The 24,676-nt window shown below is 35.4% G+C and overlaps 1 protein-coding gene across 2 annotated transcripts in view; it reads right to left on the bottom strand.

The window, feature by feature from the left end:
• ELMO1 (engulfment and cell motility 1) overlaps positions 1-24,676 on the bottom strand; it is a 367,271-nt gene that overhangs the window by 247,325 nt on the left and 95,270 nt on the right. For both annotated transcript variants that reach the window (XM_039336764.1, XM_039336765.1), the window contains exons 3-6: positions 18,747-18,787; positions 17,515-17,587; positions 9,106-9,156; positions 366-535 (exon numbers count right to left, since the gene is read on the bottom strand). In XM_039336764.1, the coding sequence (XP_039192698.1) occupies positions 366-535; positions 9,106-9,156; positions 17,515-17,587; positions 18,747-18,787 (335 nt within the window). The remainder of the gene's footprint in view (positions 1-365; positions 536-9,105; positions 9,157-17,514; positions 17,588-18,746; positions 18,788-24,676) is intronic.

Raw genomic sequence — 24,676 nt, 5'->3', positions numbered from 1 at the left:
GCAAAAAACGAGTTAAATAGTTCTGCTTTCTCCCTGTTACTTGTCATCTTCTTGCCACTTTCACCCACTAATGGACCTTTCATCGGTTTCAACAGAAAGGGGCATTGTCTTACCTGAACGCCTTTTCTCAGTCTAAAACTGGGGTGCAGTTGGCACAGAGGGGGCGGTACTAAATTTCAGACTTAGTCTAATTGGAGGCAGATAGATTAAGACAACCCATCCGTGGATTCTCCATCATCATGCTGGAGAATGAGGGGTCACATCAGTTATTTTTCAAAATATGTTCAGTGAATGTAATTTGCAAAGCTTAAGATAACTATGAAAAATGTACAAAAATGATAGTAGAGTTATAACAGAATACTTACTCAGTGCCACTTTCAACCATCTGTGTTAAGAGTGAAATCCCATCTAGATTGATAAATTCTTGGGCAAATGTTACATCGCGTGAATAACTGGCTAAATCTTTCAGTGCTTCCAACTTGGCATCCATACTAGAAGACTGAATCCTCTCATGGAGTTGAAGAGCATTTTGGGTCTATCCAAAAACAGAACATTTAATAAAGAAGACATCAGGAAAAAAGAGAGACAAAAAGAAAACGGAACTTAATTTCAAGTGTTATCAATTAACATATATGAGGAAAGTTTCAACGATTATTAATTTAAAACAATACTAAATATTTATATAATCATATTTGGTGGAACATATTGTTTTTGCAGATACATCCACATAATACAGCTTCAATATAACTATATATTATAGCTGTAAAATGCATCAAATTCCATTCAGAAAACATCAGCAAGCACCTGTTTCCACCATTACATTTGTTTCAATGCCCTCATGCATTCAGAAGCCCCTATTCCAAATCTAATATGTAGCATTGTATATATGATATGAATATGTTGACTTACAATGCTGCCCCTGAAGTAGCTGTCATTATATGGATCTGCACTGCAGAATAAATCTATTCTGTCCATATATTTGACAGCTGTCTCTCTTAGCAAAACATATAGGCAGCTTATATTTAGTGAAATTATTTCTGCCTTCTTAGCTTGACTCATTACACATACATTTTCATCTTCTCCCTTAAGGGGGAAAATCAAGATGAGAAAATATATATTTTTTAATTTTTTTTAAATATTCAAACATTAATATAATAATCTAAATTAACAGTTTGTAGAAACAGCAAAAAAGTGAGAATTAAAAAGCAATGCATCCAAACACTATGCTATGTTCATGGTATTACATTTATGGTCAGATGTTATCACTCCAGTAAACTGTATTACAGCATTAAAGTACATAATTTATCAACTGCAGAATAACTGAATATTGAAAGATATTAAAAACAAATAATTTACCATGAAATACATTTTTGTTACACTGTCCCATTTCAGGCTACAGGTGAAAAACAATATAAATGAACTCTTCCCCATTGGATATGTGGGGATTTCAGATGAGAGAAAGCGGCAATATCTGAATCTGTGTTCTTGCTTAGTTCTCTTAGGGCAGGGAGATGTTTGTGAGAATGTTTGGGTGTCAGATACCATTAAAAAATCTGCTTCCTATAGACTGAAGTGGTGCTCTCTAAGAACAGTGTTTATATTCTGCCAGGTTGCCCAAACTACCATATATTTTTCTGAATACTTTTTCATTTTTTTCACAAGATATATTCCATTCTATCACTGGCCATATAAACCATTCAAATCATTTCTATATTTTCAGATGTTCTAAATATAGGATTTAATTTGCTGTTGGAACTTATATCTGGAATGCAATGAATGGATCACTGAGGCAGACCAACAGAAATCAAAAGGCATGAAAGATGAAATTAAGTAGATACACACACACACACAACTGCAGAGAGAGAGAAAGAGAGAGAGAGAGAGAGAGAGAGAGAGAGAGAGAGAGAGAGAGAGAAGGTTGATAAACTTTAAAAGTAAGTTTGATAAATTTTCTTGCCACATTTGTTAAGTGAATCATTGCAGTTGTTAAGTTAGTAGGCTGTTGTGTGAATCTAGCTTCCCCATTGACTTTGCTTATCAGAAAGTCACAATTGGTGATCACATGACCCCAAGACACTGCAAATGTCATAAATATGAGTCAATTGCCAAGCATCTGAATTTCGATCATGTGACCAAGGGGGTGCTGTAGTGGTCATTAGTGTCACTATTTTTCAGTGGCGTTGTAATTTTGAATAGTTACTAAAAAAACTGTTGTAAATTGAGGACTACCTGTATAACCTAAAATTCACAAATCTCTGTGGAAAACTTGAGTTGAAAATATTACGGTGTTATAATAACTCTTTGTTAATAAGTAATGGTACCTTTAAAACCTTTGAAAAATCACAAAAAGAATATTCTTTACCAAAATGAACCAAAATCGTAATATATACATGTGGCTTGACTTTCATTCCATGATAGTCTCTAGTACTCTGATAAAATAAGCTTTGAGCACCTTGGAAAAAGCTTTCATAGAGGCTAAAAAGCTTTAGTATTAGCAAACATTTTATAAAAAATAAACTCATGTAATATACAAGTAATCTAAAAAAATATCCTATTGTATAAATGAAAATGAACATATTCTAAAAAATGTTAAATACATTGCATATAATTAAAAATTAAAAATCTAAGTTGTTCAAAAATAAAAATGTTTCAGATTAATTAGACTCCATAAGAAATGTTAACCTATGCACATAATATTTCCATTGGTAATTTCATACTGGTCAGATATAATTACCATGTAGTAGTAAACTAGTTCTTTGAAGGAAATTAGAAATATGTTAATCTGTGATTAAAATATGCTCCAAAAATGGGATTTCTCTATTTATAAGGAGTCTTGGATATATCATACCTAAACTGTGGCAACAAAGCAGATTATATGTTCCTGGAAGGATGTTTATAGACTCTAAAAGGTAAATGAACAACATTTGTCAACTTTCAGTCTTTGAATGACTTTGTATTGACAGAGAGGCAAGGGCAATATGGTATACCTTTAATTTATTGGTTAAAATGGCTAAATGGGTTAAAAATTCTGCCCATTTGAGGTGGATATTAGATGTGCCTTTTCAGGAAATGGTACGATATCTGTGATGGCCATAATATACATTTGTTTTTGTTTCTGGTTGTTGATTACTATTTTGACAATTATGATAGCATAGCACTCAAATGAGATGCCTTATAAATGGAATAAATATGTATATAATATAGTATTATTTTTGACATTGTGAAATACTAATCACAATTTGAATTAGATTAATTATTTTAAAAAATATTTTAATATTTTTTCCTATTTTATTTTTACCTTTTATTATTCAATTCATTGCAGCATATAGTTTATTCCCTTTCAAAATGAAATTTACAAGTTTTGTTCTTGTTTTTATTTGCATTGTTTAAACAACTCAAAATTAGTTGGAAAAGAGAGGCCATAGTTATAAGTAAGCCTTATCTGATAAGCCACTGATCTTCCAATTTCCTCTACCTCATCAGAACGATGTGTTGGATAGGACAGCAATAAAGCAGTAACAAAGTCTCCATAGCAAAATTCTTCTGTAACTTTTATTATGCACATTTAGTGGGCAGCCAAAAATGTTCATTTTTCAGTTTTTCAGATTAGCACTCTGTATTGTTTAATGTCAGTAGTTCCATTCTATTCATGTTCAAGACTATTACTTTTATTAATACCTACTTTTTATTAATGGTTACAATCACAAAAATTTGTTGCAAGCTATCTTTAGTATCTTATAGAAAAGCAAGAAACAAATGCTGAAAATGAAAGAAATAAAGTAATCCATTGCAAACATTGGCAGATTCCAAGTCTTTGCCCTTGTAAGTAGTGTGACAAGTCTCTAAAAGAAAAGCAAAAATGGGAGGGAGGGCAAATTGACTGATGTGATCCTGAGAAAAGCTTTAAGAATATACTGTGGTTTGATTAAGATTAAATATGAAAAAACAGTATATAAACATTAATCTTATTAAAAGTAATTTGAACTGATAAATATGTAAAAGAAGATAGGATTGTTTGGGGAAAAATGAAATTAAAAGCCTCTATCTTCAACAGGTACATATATCTGCACAATAAAGCTAGCATCAAACAGCTGCAATGAAAAATAAAAGCAACTACGATTAAAAGTTATGGATTTAATCTGAGCATTGTATGTAGAATAAAAAAGTGGGAGGCAAAAATGATTCATATAGCTAAGACAGAAACAATAACGAAATTGGAAAATTCAGCCATTACTTCTTATAACCTAGGAAACCAAGTGTGCCTGTAGAGGTTTCAGAAAGGGGGAGGGGGAACCTTAATGTCATAAGTAACCATACCAATTTACCAAGAGAGCAATGAACAGGTTGCATGTGTAAGGATGCATGCCAAAAATTATTTAGTTTAGCCAAATATTTAAATGAAGGAGGATGATGATGATGTCTCAGCATTAGTAGATAATATGCAGACAGCCACTTGATTTTGTAATGTCAATCAATCCCAATTTCTAGCCATGATATTTCTCTGAGCTGCAACACTACATCCAGTTACCTAGGAGAAAGATTTACTGAACTCTGAAGGATGTGCACAGGACTGTACTGGGTTATTTTCTTGCAATATTACTGGAGGAGAGCACATGATGGCTATACTATAACTTCCTTGCCAAAATAAGAGGAAAGACATCATGCCAGAGTATTCATCCCATAAGGACTACCAAGAATCAAAAAACCCACCCCTCAATTCTTTTTAAATATTTTATTTAGAATAATGAACTACAACAGGGAAAGAAGTCTATATTGAATGGTAACAGCTGAACATACAACAGAACAATTGCTAAAGACAGGATGGGAAAACTTTCCAGTAATGCAGATCTCCTTCTCACCTTTTAAGTTCTCAACCTCACAACCTAGGTGTTTATATTAAAGATTAAGGATCAGTGCTAGTATCCTCTCCACGTGTTATTTGCCATTGATCTCATAACTTCCTTCATAAAAACAATTTTCAAATGTTTAAATTTGACCTGCTGTATAACATGTAGTACATACTGTATACAAGCTGTTCTTGATTAATTAAACTTCCATTAAGCATATATACTGTAAATTTTGCCAATGATATTCTCCAATCTTTGGTCTTATTATAAGCATGGCTGCCTTATTTCAATATTGCTCTTGCAGCTTTCAGTGTGTATGTTTTTGTGTGTGTATGTATGTATGTATGTATGAAAAGAAGACCAACAAAGATGATTAGGGGGCTGGAGGCTAAAACATATAAGGAACGGTTGCTGAAATTGGGTATGTCTAGTTTAACGAAGAGAAGGACTAGGGGTGACATGATAGCAGTGTTCCAATATCTCAGGAACACACATTCACACAGACACACATACTGTGTTATTTTTTTTATTTTTTTTCTTGATTTATCTTGATAAATAGAAAATATTTGTGGTTTCAGTCAGATTTTATTTTTAGGATTTTCTGAATATTTTGATTATTTCTTGCCAGTACTTTTTCTTGTGCTGGCCAAATCACCACACATAATGAATTTCCCTTTTTATTTCCAAAAATTACTGTTTTATGATTTTTCTGTTTTAATAATTATTGATGAAATTATATACCATTTATACAATATTTTATACCTATTTTCTTTCAATTATAACTTTGATTATATTTTATTGATTTTTTTTCCATAGCATTTCTTGCTAGGGTACTATGATTATTTCTTTGAAGTTTTGCATCTTTTTGTGTATTTCAATACTTGCTATTTATATATTGTTGAATACTGATTTAAAATAAGCAAACAATAGATGATTAAACTTAGATGAAAGTGTTGGCGGAAGCTTAAGATAATAATTACTTGGAGCAAGAATGGCAGTAAGCATAACTGTATTTTTTTCTTTTAAAAAAAATATTTCTTACTTTCTGTTCTTGTTAATTTTGTATATTTTATTGCAGTGAAAATTTATAATAAAATATTATTCCATGCTACATTTTTATTTATGTATTACTGTAAAAGTTGTTAATAAGATTCAAAAACTAACTGACTTGTTAAGCATGTAATTAATCAGAAGAAAACAATTCCATCTGTAAACAATTGTTAGGATTCTTCTAATCCCCCAGGTGGAGGATTAGATTATAGAACTGTACTTTCAACAAGCTATCTGAGCACTGGAAAATGAAGATAGTTCACCTATAAAGCAGGAAGGCTATAAGACATTGCAAAAATGTTTTTTGACACAAGAAATATTGTCCAGGTAAAAGGAAGATAAGATTCAACTAAAAGTCCTAGAAGTGAATGTCTCAAAGGCAATGAAGAAATTGAAGCTAAAAAGCCACTGCCTATCTCAGCAAGGCAATGATCCAAAATTTACCTAAAAATCAATCAAAATGTATGTCTTATGTAGTGGGTTGCTTTGATAAGCAGGGAGCGACACAGCATCATGGTATAGCTTTATTGTAGTAGAAACAGAACTGCTTGAGCAACAGGTAATGGCCAGTATTTATACACTTAAGACTTCAGGTGTTCATCCAATTATGTGTGTAGAATCTCCCGCCCAAATATGAATGTTTTTGCCAAAACAGTTGGGGCTAACCATCAGAGTCCCCTGAGGGCTAGCCTTGGCTTGACAGGAAATGCCCACTTAGCTTAGGGGAACATCAGGGGAAAGTCGTCTCCCTGGACGTCTGAGGAAATCTCTGATACTTTCTCGACATCTGCCCCGACTGGTCTCCCTTTGCTGATGCTGTAACTGGTTGATGTGACATCTAACCATGCGCCCATCACCTAACATGACCTCATATGACAAGGGCCCCTTGGTCATCCTGGCTGCCAACCAAAGCGCTCCGTCTCCTTAGTTCCTGGCCCACACCAAGTCACCCAGCTGCAAGTTCCTGGGTGGCTTTGATTGAGCTGTCTCTGCCACTGCTCTATCTGGGTAAAGTCGGTCGAGCTTCGTCCTGAGCCGGCAACCCCACCTCAGCTCCGCTGTACTGCGACCAGTCGCAGTACCGGAAGTTGTGTGTTGGCACAGTAGGAAGTTCGCCAGGCGCTGATTCCAGTCTCCCGGAGTTATCCGCTTGAGTGACTCCTTTGTCGTCCTGACCATCCATTCTGCCTGGCCTTTGGAATCAGGGTGGAATGGAGTGGACGTTGCATGTCAAATCATTTTGGAGTTTAGGAAAGCCTGAAACTCTCCTGCCAGGGTTCGATGGATGCCAGTCACACTGATGCCCAGGGCTTCGAACCAGTCCAGCCCTAGGATGCTGGTGTATTGTCCCTCCACAACCATGCTGAGGGGACCCTCAAATTCCTTGAATTGCACATTGATAGCCTCTCCCCTTATGGGGATGCGACAGTGTTGAAAGTCCATTAACACTGAACTGCATGTTTTAAGTGGGACTTGCCGTCTGCTTTGCTTGCAGATGTGGTCAAAGGTTTTGGAAAAGATAATGGACAATACTGATTTTGTATCTAGCTCCATGGGGCATGGGACGCCTTGCAGACTTGTCTGTCATCTAATTTTTTGTTTATAGAGCACATTTAGCTCCTGTGCATTGGATTTGCTGTCTCCCAGAACAGTATTCTATTTGGGTCTGCCCTGGGGACCATTTTCCTTTTGGCTGTTGCGTTGGGGTTTTTGTGTCCTGCTGCCAGCCTTGGCAAACCTTGGCAATGTGGCCCTGCTTGCTGCAGGCATGGCATACAGTTGTGCGGAATCTGCACTCCACTCGTTCATGTTGGCCCCTGCAGCTCACGCAGTTCAGCGCTGAAGCTGCTTGTTCTGTGGATTGTGGCTGTCGAAGTGGCTCTCGTCACAGCCGATCGACCTCTTCATCCTCGCTGGATTCCATGGAGCCTTCGGCGGTCTCATGGTTGACCGCTGCAGGGTTGATGTGTGTCCTTTAGGTGGCCAGAGGATCTTCATTGCTCCTCCGGCAGCTTCGTCCACCATGACTTCCTTCAGTGCATCTTGGGAGTTCAATTTTTCAATGGTGAAGAGAGGTTGTTGCACTTCTCTGTTCCACAACCCGCAAACGAGCCTGTCTCAGAGATGGTCTTCCAGGTCAGGGAACTCACAGTTGTGTGAAGCTTGGCGAAGGGCTGCCACAAACTCTGCTGGTGACTCCCCTGCTCTCTGGTCAGGTTGCTCGAATGCATGGCACAAGGCGATGACTGATAACCTGGGCTCGAAATGTTCTTTGAATCTTCTTTTTAGGTTGGCATAGGTGATCATTTCTATGCTGGCCAGGGCTATTAGGTTTTCCACAATGTCAAATGTGTTTTGCCCACAGACACATAGCAAAGTTGCCGCTTTCAGCCCATCGTCACTGATCTGGTTTGCATGGAGATAATTGTCCACCCGGGAGACTTATGCGCTCCACTGTTCAGGGTGGGTTATGTCGAACTCTTGAATTCTTCCCAATTTGGCCATTCTTGGGAGATTGGGTATGCGGAGTCTTGCCTGTGCCGCTTCGGTTGGAGCTTTGCTGATCCACAGAGTCCTGGGGACAGACCCTCAGGTCTGTTGTGCCTCTAGTGTGTCTTACTGGCATGCAGGTGGGGAGCGGGTTCTGCCAGGGCTCGTAGCCTGGTCTCTCACCAGTCTGTTGATCAGCAGCAGCCTCCTTCACTACAGTATCCCACCCTTGTCGCCAGTCTTATGTAGTGGGTTGTTTCGATAGGCAAGGAGCGACACAGCATTATGGTATAGCTTTACTGTAGTAGAAACAGAACTGCTTGAGCAATACTCTTTGCAGTTATTACAAATCATTGGGGAGATCTCAGACATGCAAATAATTTCTGAGTTAGAATCATTCTGCATGGAAGAGTGGGGGGAGGGGAATCCAAGGATAGAAACAGAAAGAATTTTGGCTGGTTACAGGAAACAATTGACAGTTATTATTTCTTTCAAAGTAAGGGTTAAAAATTACTTAATCAAGTGACATCTGAACTTCTGTGGCTGCCATATTCATATACAATTTGATCCTTAATTTTTCCATTCAACTATACAAATTAATGTCACCTATTCTCACAAATTAATGATATAGTATATCATATGGACTATGTTATAGTAATCATGATAACAGCATAAGAGATAGGGAAATTAGATATATGGAAATGTATCAGTAACTTACCGGTGATGTTGTTAATCGAAGTATTGCTCCATTTTTAATTTCATTACGATTCTAAAAAAAGAAAATCCCAATATTAAATACTGATATAATTTGACATATCATATCTCCATCTTCATATTTTTTTGGAAGGTTGTTGCAGACATCCCAGAAAAATGGCACGTCTGAACTTCAGCTAATTTCCTGAAAATGAAGAATAACCACTGTTCCCCCCACATGAACCAAAAACATAAGAAGAGAAATGTAGAGTATGCAATCTAATGCAATTAAATCCTATGGTAACGGATTTAGGAGTTAGAACATTTACATCCCAACAACTCTGCCTACTCACTTAACGAGCCTATTCAGGTTAGGTGAGAAATTAAACCACCCTGGAGGACATATATGGGGTTCCCCTAATCCTTGCTCAAACCGAAGAAATTACTTGGATAAGTAGAGAAATGTTTCAAACCAACAAGAAAAGAAATTCTTGCCATGATTCAATGTTGCTTGTGAACAACTGGCTCTTAGCACTAACAAATTGATGGGTTACAATCTAAGGCAGAATAAAAATGAACTGTTCAGCCTAGAACATATGGCATTTTTTACCTAAGTATCCCACTGCATTTGATTCATATTTTCCTTATTCTTCACTATAAAATTACAATAATTCCAACGCTAAAGTTGAATTTGTGCTGTGCTATGGTAGACAGTAACCTAAAGGATCAGGCAAGCTTATGATAAAATCATGCTTTGAGAAAAAAGGGAAGAGTGTACTTTGGACATATGCACTTTGTGAAATTGTATTCTGCTTCCCATCCATCCAAGATATGTTAAATTGCTGCATAGCTGAAGAGGACCAAATTGCAGCTTTTTCTCTGACAATCAACTGATAATTTTCTGTAGAAAGGCTACATCTGACACGTGACAGTGAAACAGCTCCTTTTTCTGTCAATGCTAGAAAGATATAGATTAGAATGAAAATATGTCTACTATTTTGATTTACTCTGAAATTACAACTATATCTGAAACCAGCACCATTAATGCATTCCAATATTTCATTATCTTTCCATAAGATTATAAGCGAAGAGAGATATAGTCCCTCCTTTGAAAGAAAAGTCAGGGGGGAAAGATACTTTGATTTTTGTTTGAAAACCAAAATGAAAGGTTTATAGCTTCAGTCCTTTTAAATATAAATTCATGTGTTTCCCAGTTTTGTAGCAACTTCTAGTTTTCAAGCATAAGTTTAAATTACCACATCCTACGTCAAAGCTATTGTAAATTGCCCCTATGAAACTTAACTCTATGCTGACGTCATATAATTCTGGAGCTTGTAGGCTGCTGAAACCCATCATTAAGCATCTGTAACACTGCAATGTTTCCTCAGGCATACTGCAATATACAATCTTAATACCACTGAAACTAGCCACTGAGATCTGATACCAGAAATTTGCCTCTTAAGCAAAACACATAAATACTAATATAGACATGAAAATATGCAGACATCAATGGTTTTTTTTTAAGCAACCAAGGACCTAAAAACTCAAGCAAAGTCTTCTATAATTTCATCACAATACAACACCGACATATGTGAAAATTCTCTTCCATTATTCAGTCAAGTTGGATCACTCTGGGATAGTTCTTGTTTTACTGATCAACATTGTATTATTGTAATGTTTGAAAAATGTTGGACTAAATTACACAATTCACACCTAGAAAAATGAAGTCATGTGAAATATTTTCTCCTTGCCTTTGAGAAATAATCAAGCAATATGTCTCACAGCAATTTATATGAAAGTGGTATCTTCAAATTCTGAAAGCAAAATAGTGATTTGCTTTCCTGTCCCCTAGTTTATTTTGGAGGGGTGGGGTAGAGTGGGGATTGGTTTGGTTTGTTGGTAAATATAATTGTTCATAACCTTAGGCCATGAAAATTCCCTGCAAATACAAATGAATGTGTGAGGGAACTAAGAAGTTACAGTATAGTGTATGAAAATTAAGGCTTTGTTTTCCCCTCAATTGATTTCAGTCAGCAGAATAGAAGTGATTTATATGCATGAAATTGTATGTACAACAGAAAGACGTAAATATCCAGTGTCAATGCAAGACATGTGCTTAAGCCCTCTGAAGCAGGGATGAAAAAAAATAGGATATTCCAGTAGTTTCTTAGGTAACCAGAAATAGATCACAAGACTTCTGACAATATTTAATGATGGTAGCAAATTACTCCCCCCTTTTCCTACTTGATTCCTTAAAAAGTGGGCAATGATTAAGAATAGATATTTTTCTAGAAAATCTAACAATTCATCTCAGTTTTAGTAATCAAACAATATATCAATAGATTTAGAATTATTTAACTGAAAAGATTATATTTCACATTAACTGGTAAATCACAGTTTAGTAAGGACAAACAGAATATAATTTAAAAGAAAATAAAGAAATATATTGCAATTTATCCATTTTGAATCTGAGGAGTTGCAGAAATTCAATTCAGGCATAAATAATTGTTCAATTACAGTCAGAACAGTCACAACAAAGTCTGAAAGTATCTTATATTGATAGAGGCAAGCATTTCCTATACGTGTCCTTAGAATTAATCCCAAAGCATCAACTCTCTAAATGGGAAATACCTGCTTTCTAGTTAAAAATCCAATGTTGTTTTTCATTCCTAAACAATTACTTAAAAATCTGCTAGGAAACAGTTTATACATTAACCCAAGGCATATTCCACTTTAAACAGAATTAAACTACATTCAATATATCAACTTTTTAATAGAAACATTTTGCACAAATTTAGTCTCAATAATATCAATGAAAGCAAAGAAAGTTCAAATAAAAAAACTCTGATCCTGACCACTGATTAAAAAAATTAAATAAAAAATGTAATTTTCATTTTAAAACATTTTTGTGCTGACATAATCCTGTCTTAATACAATAAAGCAAATGTCCACTTTACCATTTTTCTAGTTTCATACTTTTCAAATATCTTAATTCTATACATGCTAAGATTGTACATACTTATCATTGCTTGAGAAAAACTGAACTATACTGTATAGCAGAGGTCTCCAACCTTTCTCGGTTGGCAGACCAGAGGGAAAGGGAGGGGAAAGCATTTTATGCGTGTTCGTGCACACACACCCAAACAGGGCTGTGAGAACGTGCGACACAAACGGGATGGTGCTAGCGCCCACGTGACACTCACTAGCACTGCCCCCTTTTTGCCATGTGGTGCCCCGTTTTGGCCGCAGTCTGTCCTGCAGCCAGGTGGCCATGGGCCAGTAGTGTGCCATTGGCCACAGGTTGTGGACCTCTGCTATATAGTAAGATGTTTTTACCATTATTTCACATATAGACAACAGGGCCCTTTTTTCCAACCATTTTTAATTCGTTTTATTTCATCACACTTGAACACAGTAACTGGCCCTAGATGTTTTCTAATTTCAGCTTTATTGTGAGTAAGCAATTTCTTAATGTACATTGTTCAATTTCCATATGACTGTTAATGCCTTAAAACCAATGATATGAATTACAGTTCAGATTGTTTAATTAAAATAAAATCAGAGCATCCAATTTATCAATGACAGTAAATAAAACCTGATGGAGGCATCTTAATTTGTTTATCTAAAGCCATGGTTAAGAAGAATCAAGTTAATGCATTTGAGCACCATATTCTGATTTAAGCCACTTTTCTTTATAATTTACAAGTACAGCATATGATACACTCTGTTGTTAACATATCACACAGAACTATGAATGACTGGACACATCTAACATTGTTAGTCTCAATTAAATTTAGTTCAGTTTAAAAGACACTTTATTCAGGCTGTTTCAATTCATCACTGTGTACCAGAATTTAACGTTTAACCATATTACTACAGCAAGAATGGAGTATCTATGTTCCTCTAGATCAGCGGTTCTCAACCTATGGGTCGCGACCCCATTTTGGGTCGATCGACCTCTTTTGCGGGGTCGCCAAACGCAGCGATCCGCCATTTTGTCACCTCCGGGGCGCGCTGCGCCTCCGGGGGGTGTGCCGCGCATGCGCGCCGCACGTGGGGCGGCGCCGCGCCTCCGGGGGGGGCGCGCATGTGCGCCGTGCGCAAGGGGGCGGCGCCGCGCATGCGCGGCGCGTACGGGGGGCCGCCCCCATGCGCACCACGCCGCGCATGCCCATAACGTTTGTGAGACGGGGGTCACCGTCACACAAACGTTGAGAACCGCTGCTCTAGATCAGGGTCTCTAAACTTGTCAACTTTAAGACTTGCAGACTTCAGCTCCCAGAAATTCCCAGCCAGCATAGCTGATGAGGAATTCTGGGAGTTGAAGTCCAAAAGTCTTAAAGTTGGCAAGTTTGGAGAACTCTGCTCTAGATCTATTTGCACTCAGGATCCCTTCCCAATTTTACAGGGTATTCCTAAACAGCACTTGTTTATACTTACTGATTTTTTTCCCTCTTATAAATTAAAGTTGATGTAATTGTAAAGTATCTATTTATTGAAACATATGAAAATCACAATATTAAACCTAGATATTAACTAATAAAATATTTTTTCATGAAAAATCTTATTTTTTAATAAATTAAAATAATGAGATGAGTGAAATTGTTATAAATTTTTGCAAATATACTTAATATTTGGCAAATCAATTTGATTGTGTGGTCCCTGGGAGATCTCAGACAACACTTTAAGAAACTGTAATATATAATCTAACTATTAGTTATAATATTTGAAGGATTGCAGAGTTTCCACTTTTAGCCAACCTATGCATACTTGATAATGTAATAAAAATCTTTCAATTTCCTTTTTTCATTCCTAACGGAGAAACTGTGATACCACGTAAAACAAAAAGTCAGGCATATAACAACTATATTTTGTTCATCAGAATGAATGGGTCAATTATAGAGTAACAGCTAAAAGGACCAACTTTAAAAGGGATAATCTTTTCGATAGCTCATGATTAATCATAAAGTAATTATTAAATTAGTGGCTCCTTCATTCTGCCTCACATGATTCTCCAACAATTGTTTCTGGCTTCTAGATTGTACTTTAACTGGGGCAGCTTGAGCCTGATGAAAACAGGGATAATCAGAGCACATTTTTACTCACCCAAAGATAAATCAATGGCTGTAATGCTTATTCTAACATATCACTGCATTATTTGATGCAGTTGAATAAAAAGGAAATGAGGACACTGGTTTTGTGCATTTGGTAATATGGAGTTTAATAAGAAGTATGTGAGGGTACCTTAGGGGGAAAAAAGAAAGAACAGACAAGGTTTTTTTTGTATCTTCATTATATTATATTAATAGTTTTTATAGGGATCACCTACTTGACAAAGTAATAGTAATAGTAATAATAATAATAATAGAGTTGGAAGGGACCAAAGAGGTCATCTAGTCCAACTCCCTGCTCAGGCAGGAAACCCTATACCATTTCGGACAAATGGCTGTCCATTCTTTTCTTAAAAGCTTCCAGTGTTGGTGCATTCACCGCTTCTGGAGGCAGGTTGTTCTACTGATTAATTGTTCTAACTGTCAGGAAGTTTCTCCTTAGTTCTAGGTTGCTTCTCTCTTTGATTAGTTTCCATCTGTTGCTTCTTATCCTGCCTTCAAGTGCTTTGGAGAATAGCTTGACTCCCGGCAGTAGCCACAGCCTGCCAGCCCCTCAGCCAGCACACTCTGGGCTGCACAACCTGCTGCAACCACCGGCTGGCCTTCCAAGCAACAGGCACAGTGACAGCATTGGCAGCAGACAGAGGTAGAGGCACACGGGGTGGGAGGCATGCAGTATTTCTCCAAAGATATAAAGTTACAAAGATATTAATTTGAAACATGCATTTTCCTCTCTAACAAAAATCAAAGTTGGCCCAGTAATATATTACTACTCTTTAACCATCCCACTTGAAAAAATCATTTGAAAAATTACCAAATTTTATTAGAATATACTTTATTTGAACATGTACAGTCACTAATGGCATTATCTGAAGATTTCTCATACTCCACTATTTATTTATTTGTTTGTTTGTTTGTTTATTGTGTTTTATGTACAGTATTTCCTGTTTCCCTTCAGGGGCTAGATACAAATATATTAGGAGAGTAAATGATATAATATTTAGTTTAATAAGAAATCACCATTTGGAGGTATCAGTTACATGATGGTAAAGAAATCTCCATAAAATGCTATATATTATGCCTCTTAGCAAAACATCAAATTTTTACCTTATTTCAAGATGGTTCGATCATCATTATCTGGAACTAAGTATAGGTAGTCTTCAACTTGCAACAGTTTCTTTGAAGTTGCAACAGTATTAAAAAATGTGACTTATGATTGTTTTTCACACTTATCACCCTTACAGCATCCCCATGGTCACATGATCTAAATTCGAACATTTGGCAATGGGCTCATATTTATGATCGTTGCAGTGTTTTGGAATCATGTGATCCCCCTTTGTAACCTTCTGGCAAGCAAAATCAATGGGGAAGCAAAATTCACTTAATAATCTTGTTACTAACTTAACAACTGCAGTGATTCACTTAAGAACTATGGCAAGAAAGGTCACAAAATGGGGCAAAATTCATTTAACGAATGTCTCATTCAGCACCATAAATATATGGTTAAATTGCAGTTATAAGTAGAGAACTATCTATAACAAAAGCATTTATAACAATTGATACTGCCAATTTTAAGCCTCATATTCTAACAATTATTCTGCTAAGCTGCTGTATGTTCCTAAATTCACCTTATGAACTGGTTCTAGCTTTACCAGTTTGAAAAGTGATCAATAACTGCATAATCAGCAAGTATCAGTTTCAAAGCATTGATTCAAAAAATCAGTAAGGGAGACAACCACTTCATTAGGGACAGTACTCCAATACTTATGGACTCTGATGTTTGACCATAATAAACACTCACTCGTTCACATCTCTCTCTCTCACTCTCCAGTACTGATGACAATCCTTGAGATTAGAATGGCCCCAACTCTGTTAGCTATTCATAAGGCCCTAAAAACCTGGGTATATTACTGAGCCCGGGCTGCCGAATGTGTCCAGGACCTCATTTCCTAGCTATATTGCTAACTGATCAAAAATCATGCTCCTATGTATATTTAATTTGGATATTTTAGTGTTTTTATTTTTAAAAAACATTTTTAGTATTTTTCACTGTAATAATTTTTTGAACTGTAGGCCACCTGAAATCATTGACTAAGATGAGCAGCCATGGAAACTGAATGAATGAATGAATGAACAAACGAACGAACGAATGAATGAATGAACGAATATCAAAGAAAGGCACAAATTCTGCTTTCTCTCCAGACTTCTTCATGAAAAGGACTGGAAAATTACCAGGACAAAAGGTCTGCCCACCTGGGACCAGAAAACCTGGGAACCAAAAGGAGATGCTGGCAATTAACTTATGCAATGTTTAGAAGTTCTCTTTCTGTTCAGTGGAACATATGTCGATGGGGTTGAATAAATTCCAAAGTTCCATAACTGTTTGCCCTGACCTTCAGCAGGGTTCTTGATCAATAATTCTCATTTTAGATTGGAACAAAGTCCACTAACCAGTCTTTTCACTTACAATGACAGATATTCCACCTGTGACCAAAGAAAATACCTGCACTGGGAACTCCAGTTATGGGTTCATCTATCTTGCTAGTCGCACCTAGCAAGAACGACCTTTCATTACAGATTTTGTGATTTTGTTACAAAAATGTATTAGTTCTAGTTTAATGAGTTGTATATTCACAACGCTAACATATCTTCAATTGATTGTGGATTAATTGAGAACATTATTTTTGGGCATGTAGAGTCAAATACTGAAAATTCATTATAGTTCTATGTACGAATTCTATATTGTTGGAGGGGAGTGAGATAAAGATGCCAGCTTATTCATACCTACTTTTAGAGGAAACAAATACTCGGACATTTTGTGTGTCAATGTGTGTGTAGGATGAAGGCACAAATTGTCTTTCCTAGATGGCTTTGCCTGCCTGATCCAGATAGCTACATACTCACAATCTTTATCTCCCATGAGATGCAATGGGAGGAACACTGACAATAAGTGATTTTTTGTTGAAAATCCACCTCCTATGAAACTGCTTGTCCCCTGAGGAAACAAGTTCTATTTACATATCTTCTGGAAGTTGGTAAAATTGGATTTTCCAGAAGATCTTTGAGAGTCAATTGCCATTTATATTTATATGAGTTTAATATAATAAGGAAATTTGATGTTATTTGTGTTTATTGTTATTGTTTGGTTATGTTTTCTAATATTAGTAAATCACTTATATTCTCTATGGGTAAATGGGGATAAGTGTATGTATAAATAGCTCCCTAGGTATTAGTTGTAAAACCACATTGTTTGCATTAAAAGTGATTTAGATTACTTATTTTAATTGACCACACAGTAATTGAATAGAAATCAATTTATTTACCTTTTCAGTAATATAAAAATTGGAGCTATCAGCATGTTGCAGTGCATAATGTTCATGGTTTGCAAGAGACCACCTTATAAGAAACAAAGATATACATTAGTAAAATGTGCACAGAAAGGAGAATATTAAGAACAACTTTTCCTTTCTTTCACCATTTAATTAGCATTTTGATAACAGAGCATAAAGGTACACTTATAATACAACTTTAAAATATCCTTAAAGATGATATTGACCACATTCTGCCTAAATGAACAATAGTATGAATAATTTTCATATTGCTGATGCAGTACACATCTTACACCATATGTGTGAATTAAAAAGAACTGGGAAGAGATAGGTGCATATACTAGTTGACTCTACAACTATGGTTAAGAGATTTAAATAATCAACACATCCTCACCTAAAGAAAGTTATGAACTTGCCTTGCAGGATATCTAAGCTTATTGCTGTGAGCTTGGCCATTTCAAATAATATTAAATGAGGATTTATGGCTTGCTAGATCTGAACAGTATACTTCTCTCTCCCCTTCTCCCCAAATTGGATATGAAAGTGGATATCTACCTCTTATAACAATTCCATAACGTTAAAACAAAAGATCACATATAACAAATCTATTTTTCTTAATGCCAGATTGGGCAATAAATTAATGTTTAAAATATTTCACCTTCCATATCTGAAGTTCTCAAAAGGATCCCTATAAAATTTAATGGGATAATATATGTAAATCCAAGAATACAACTAGCTGCCACTGTAGGCAATGTTCCACTTGATTCCATCTCTATAATAGTGTGAAATAATTCCCAATACTATGGGTAATTGAACAAACCTGCTTTATACAGCTACACAAAAACATCAAATTCCAACTCAACCATAATATTTATTGGATAACCTCAGGCTATGTTTCTTTCTTTGTCTAATATACTTTTTTTCAGGGCTGTCTAGTACATTGGGAAAATTATATATATATAACGAATAACGTAGTTTTCTCCTCTGGCCACTTTCAAAAATAAAGAAAGATAGCCAAAGCCGAAACTCAAAATATGTTTCTGTTTCACTCAGTACAATGAAAATCATATTCACCTTAATATAAGATTAAAAAAACTGAATGTATGAAGCAACAGCAGCCTGAATTCCTTAATCTGAGATAGTTGAATTAATTATAAAGAGGACCAAATTTATTATCTGCAGTGCATTTGGGAATTATAAAAATAACAGTAGAAAACAGATCTTACCCATCACAGACTTCTTTGATGATTGCAGTTAGTGGCTTTTTCTGAGCATAAAAAAGAAAGGAAATATCATTATTTGTGCCTATCATAACATAACCTACAATGTACATTTGTAATATGAAATAAAATTTTAACTTATTTCCGTTAACTAGTACTTTTAAGTATTTCATTCCAATGATATATCAATTTTCTACATAAATATTTATCTAATGATTGATAATATGTGCTATCAATTTATTTTTGAAAATAATGATCTAAATGGCCTAGTAAGTAAAGCAAGTTAACACACACACACACACACACACACACACACATACATATAACAGAATAACAGAGTTGGAAGGAACCTTGGAAGTCTTCTAGTACAACTCCCCCTGCTTAAGCAAGAACATAGACACAGGCATAGACATGCACGTGCACATGTACATACAATTCTGAACATTATAAAATTATAGTTTATTATAGCAGTCTTCCTCAGTGATACTCCAGATATTTAGGATTACAATTCCTAGCAACTAGATATAGCATTTTCAGGTAGACTAGGGATAATGGAAATAGTCATATGTCTTGAAAGGAGAGTAGTTCAAATCTAGAATTAAGATTTCAACTAAGTCCAGTTCAAATTTGACACTACTAGGCAACCTTAAAGTAAGCAGAACCTATAGTTTCAGACATCACTGAACTGTTATCAACATGGCCGTTGTGCAGAATCATAATGCAGTCTAAATTTGCACACTATATTAAACCAGGATGGAGAGATATATATTCGATGACCAAAAATAATATTACAAATAGTTAAGTATAGAGCATTGAAAGGCCTTTTGATTCCCTAATGCTATTCACATTCTCAGATAGATTAAAGTTAACTTCATATTTTAACACAAGTGTTTACAATGATGCAGAAGAAATACCCAAACAATCTAATCTAATTATCTGTCAGTAACATGTATCATGAATAAAGTATGTTTTGAAAAGGAAAAGGAAAAGTTCTGTTTTCTACTACACCCCTTTCTTACTTGCATTATTTTTGTGCATCCATCTGTACACAATGATAATTATAAAAAAATTTCCACTTTTACAGGAAGGATCCCTAAAATACTTGAATTTCAACAAAACACCATCTAGTTTACTGTGCTATGTAGTAAGTCTGCATGATATTTCATGGCCTGGCTGAAGTTAATTTTATTTCAATTATGGCCCCAAAAGTAAAAACAACATTGCCTGGTTTGATTATAACACAATATTCCGGGCACTGCTATAAATGCTTGCTTTTTACAGAAAACAAAAGAACAGTTCTTGTCACAAGAAAAATGATTATCATAAAAATTAATTACTTTAGTTACAGTAATCATCAAGAAACAAATCAGGAGAATTCCGATTTTGCTCCCATAACGCATGGCTGCGTGAGAGCGGACCTCCGCTCCTCATGGCTAATTTCGTCCTGCCAGGGGGACCCTGGATGGATCCGAAGTCACCCCGAAGAGGTGACCTTGAAGGAGGGGCACCCCGTTGATCATTTGATCCGGGGGAAGCCCTCTGAACCCAACAGGAGAAAGGCTAGTCACATGTCAGCATCTAGCCCAAGCTACCTGCAGCCAAAGTCCAAGAGCACTGACCAGAACAATGGTGAATAGCGTGCTTGGAATTGGTGAGAGTATTTGATCTTCTCTCCCTTATTTTGTAACTAAGTCCCTGGGAAAGATCCCCAAAGCAAAAAAAAACTCTGAAAGTGAGGGGAGGGGACTACATTCCCATTCCCACATAGACAGAAGTGGCAAATTAACCTTTAAGGAGGAAAGAAACACATTGAAATTAAATTTAAAATACTATAATCTGATCAAACTTAGAAACTAAAACAAACTGCTAAGATTATATTCTAAAGGATTTTGATGAAATTATAAAAATAAGAAAAATAATAAGAACTTGTCTGAAAGAGCTGGAAAACAAATATTTGCTGACATCTAGTGAACATTTAGAATACAGCACATCAAAGACAACGCCCAGAAACAAAGAAAAATCTGTTCCCATGAACTCTAATAACCTTTAAGAAGATAGTTGCCAGGGAACAAAGAAGAGATTGTACACTGGGCCAGCTACAAGATTGGAAAGTGTTTGAAGGAAAAGAAATACTTTGTGGTCTAAATTTATGAACTGTTTAAAAACTTTGATCTGTGATTAATCTTTGAGAGGGAAAGTTACAGGAAGGATTCAAGGTGAGTAAATATATTTAATTGTAATTCTGACTGGTTGACAATTGACTCCTGAAAGAAAGAACTCTTATAAAACATTGATTTTACTGAAACCTTGACAATTGAAAATTACAGTGGATTATAAAAATTATATATAAAGACAAGAACTATACAAAATAGGACTGTTTGGATTTTGAGTTTTGGCCAGCTTGACAAGGCTAATTACAGAGACTTTGGCATTTATGATGGATTACTCAAAAGGGGGAGATAACATGGATATGACAGATTCATCAAAAAATGATAGAAAACCACACTTAATATCTACTGTTGAAGGATTCAGCTAGAAAGATCAAAGACGTCTAGAAGAACATTTCAAGACAAGACAAATACTTTCCAAGAAGAAATTTATGCAATGCTACAACAAATACAAATCACAATAGCTCTAAACCACAAGGAGATTAAACATAACTTTGATAAGATAAATGAATACACTTCTGACTTAAATTTACAATCAAAAAACATCCAAAGAATGATGGAAAAGAATGAACAAACAAATCAGATAACAGAATGTGAACTAGAAAAAAATGACTTAATTGGCGAAGTCACAAATGAAGGGAATTATAACTTAATACAAACAAAAAAAACTCACAAGATTTGGATACAACAATAAATATGGAAAAGAAACCTTATCCATTAGCACGTCGAAATAAACTTGAGAAGAAAGAAGACTTAACAAAATGGACACTGCTAGGAGAATCACTCTTTGGGAGACAAAAAGCATATATCTTACGTATTATGTATCCTCTACTCCTAACAACAACTACAAAAATACAAGAACTGTTTGACAAGTCGAAAATATGAATTTGGAAAACAATTTGGCAAAGGAAGAAGATTAGAGACGGGCTTAAGAGACTTGACTCACCCTACCAGATGGAATATTATATGAGCAAGCTAAATAAACAAATAACTTTGGCTATAAAGGGGCTTTAGAAAGTGGGATAAGAAATATAAGTAATATAGTATTTTTAGATAAGATACAAAAGGTAAAAATATTGGGATGATGTAAGTGAAGGAAAAGTTTGAACTTTAAGACAAATTAAGTTTGAAAAGATTTAGTATTAAGGAATGATTGAAATATTGAGAGAAAATTAGACTTAATAAGAACTTTGAAAAAAAGATTTATAGTGATTCAATCAATTTTTACAAATAGAAGTGAAATCTAAATTGATAGGAAAAGATATTATAGGTAGATGTTATTTTAGATTAGTAGTATAGTATTTCTATAATATATGAAATATGAAAATACTGGGATGATATATTTAAATGGAAAATTTGGATACTTAGGTTTTAATTACTGAGAAAATTACGATTGATAAGAATTGTTTGAATATTATGAAAAAATTGAGCTTAAACAAGATTTATGAAAATAACAATGTATGGTGAATCAATAAGATGACTTTTACGAAAATAACATAAGTTGATAAGAAAAAAAATGCTACATATGGATGTTATTATTGTTGGTATAAATATAGAAGAAAATGTTTTTATTTAATCACATATATGGAAAATATCAAATATCAAAAACTATATTTGTTTAATGCGAGAAGAGAGGATCAAGGAAATATATTATCAATTTCTATACTAATTATGGAAATATAAAATTAATTATTATTGATTGTTAATTAACTATTATTGATTGTATATTTTTAAAAAAAAATCATGAACCAAGACAACATGCTGTACACCAGGCACTAAGGTTATTATTGTAAAAAATCAATAAAACTCTTACAAAAAAAAGAAAAGAAACAAATCAGGATTGTTTGTTTAATGAAGTGTGTATACTTTTGACTACCCATTATGGTTAGGAGACCATATTGTATTACATGGAGAGGAGATTGTCATCTATTTATAAGAAATCTGCTTTATATAAAACTGATGACACCTTTCATACAACAGTAATGTAATAACTGCAGGGATGGCCACTTGTAGCATGGATATTTTGGAAGAGAAACACATAAAAATCCTTTAAAAGTTGACACTGAATTGCAATTTTAATGTGAGAAAAGAAAAAAACAGATATGATTTTGTCTTGGACTTTGAAGGACTCAGAATTTTTGAATCTATATTTTGGAGGATGATGCTCAGTGTTATCCAAATCATGGTGTCCTGATGGGCCTTTCTTGACCTATGAGGCATCTCTTGGGTATGCCCACCCACCTTTTCCAACCCATGCTGCACCTACTCCAGCCTATACAGCACTTCTTGGGCACCTCCATAAATCCTTCTTGATCCACACACCCTCTCACATTGCTTCCCTGACCTGCATGGCACTTCTTGTGCACCCTCATACATAGGGAATCACTAAACGTCCAAGAAACCCAAATAGAGCAAAGCAATCAGGTCTCCCGGAAGCTCCAGCTATCCCAGAAAGCTCCAGCTGCCCCAGCCCAACTGCCCACAGTGCTCTGCACTCCAAGATCCCTAACCACCCAGCACTCCACCACACCAGCTGTCCTTTGTCATCTTCATTTCATTGCTGATGAGATACATCCATCCTGGCTCATTGTAAGGTAGCTACTGGCCATACCAGACCTTTTTCTTGAGGCCACTTGCACTGTTCTCCAAATAGTGCATACCTTTGTCCAACTCACATGTGGCTTTCTTGCGAGGCTTTGGAAAGTTTTGAAGTCTTGTGGAAAGGCTACATGCAATTTGGACATTGTTGCATGCAGCCTATAGAAAGCCTGGCATTGTTAGCAACTGCCTCACAAAAAGTCAGGCCCAGCATGTGGAGCAAGATGGCAAAAGTAAGTTAGAACATGGGAAGCCGAAAGGTACAAATGGAGAGGGAGTTGAAATGCATCTGCAACTGTAAGGGCGGATAGGCTGCCAAGCGCCCAAATATTGATCACGTGACTATGTGGGCACTGCAATGGCCAAAACGTCATGCATGATTGCAAATCCATTTTTTACAGCAACTCTATAATTTCAGTCACTAAAAGAATGGTCATAAGCCAAGGACTACCTATCCTCATCTTACATTCAAAACTGCAATCTCCTATTCGACATGGTCATCCCCAAAGGGTCCTTTGGATAGTGATCTCTCTCCCCCATTATTAGTCTTCAATAACAATTTTAGGAAACACGTAAGTTTAAAGGAGGTTTCCAGCCCTAGTCATCACCATGGCCCATTCATCATTTTCTGCTAATGGAAAGAACAGTACTGGGCTGGGCAATTCATACACTAAAGCCCAGTTTTACTCCATCTACACATTATTTTTTGAAACTAGAATTCCTATCCTACTAATAAAGGAGAACATTTGTAGCTCGGGATTGAAATAAGGGATCTTTGGTGCTCTCTGAGTTTGATTGTTTTCTTGCAGATCTTTCATTAAACTAGGTTAACATCATCAGCGCAAGAAAACAAAAGAACAGCAAGGGCCCCTCAAAATTCCTATTCTAAAGATTAATATTGTCATATTATGCAAATGTACATTTGCTTATATCTCACAACTAAGAAATAGATACAATAAACTGACACATGATGAGAATGCCACTTAACTTTCAGAAATATTTATTATATTCCTAAAGTAAAAGAGCTTTTTCAAAAAGTAACAAACATATCAAAACTTTAATATTATCCTATTGTGCCTCTACATTTCTCCTAACAATCTTTGTCATATTACAAAATACATATTTTGAGTTTTCCTCTTTTAATAAAAATTAGAAAATTAATCTCTAATG

The sequence above is a fragment of the Crotalus tigris genome, unplaced genomic scaffold (assembly GCF_016545835.1).
Source record: "Crotalus tigris isolate CLP2741 ecotype Arizona unplaced genomic scaffold, ASM1654583v1 scf7180000017666.379230911805:20528666, whole genome shotgun sequence".
Taxonomy (NCBI): Eukaryota; Metazoa; Chordata; class Lepidosauria; order Squamata; family Viperidae; genus Crotalus; species Crotalus tigris.
Note: the sequence above shows the minus strand (reverse complement) of the source record. Positions and strands in the feature narration are given on the sequence as shown.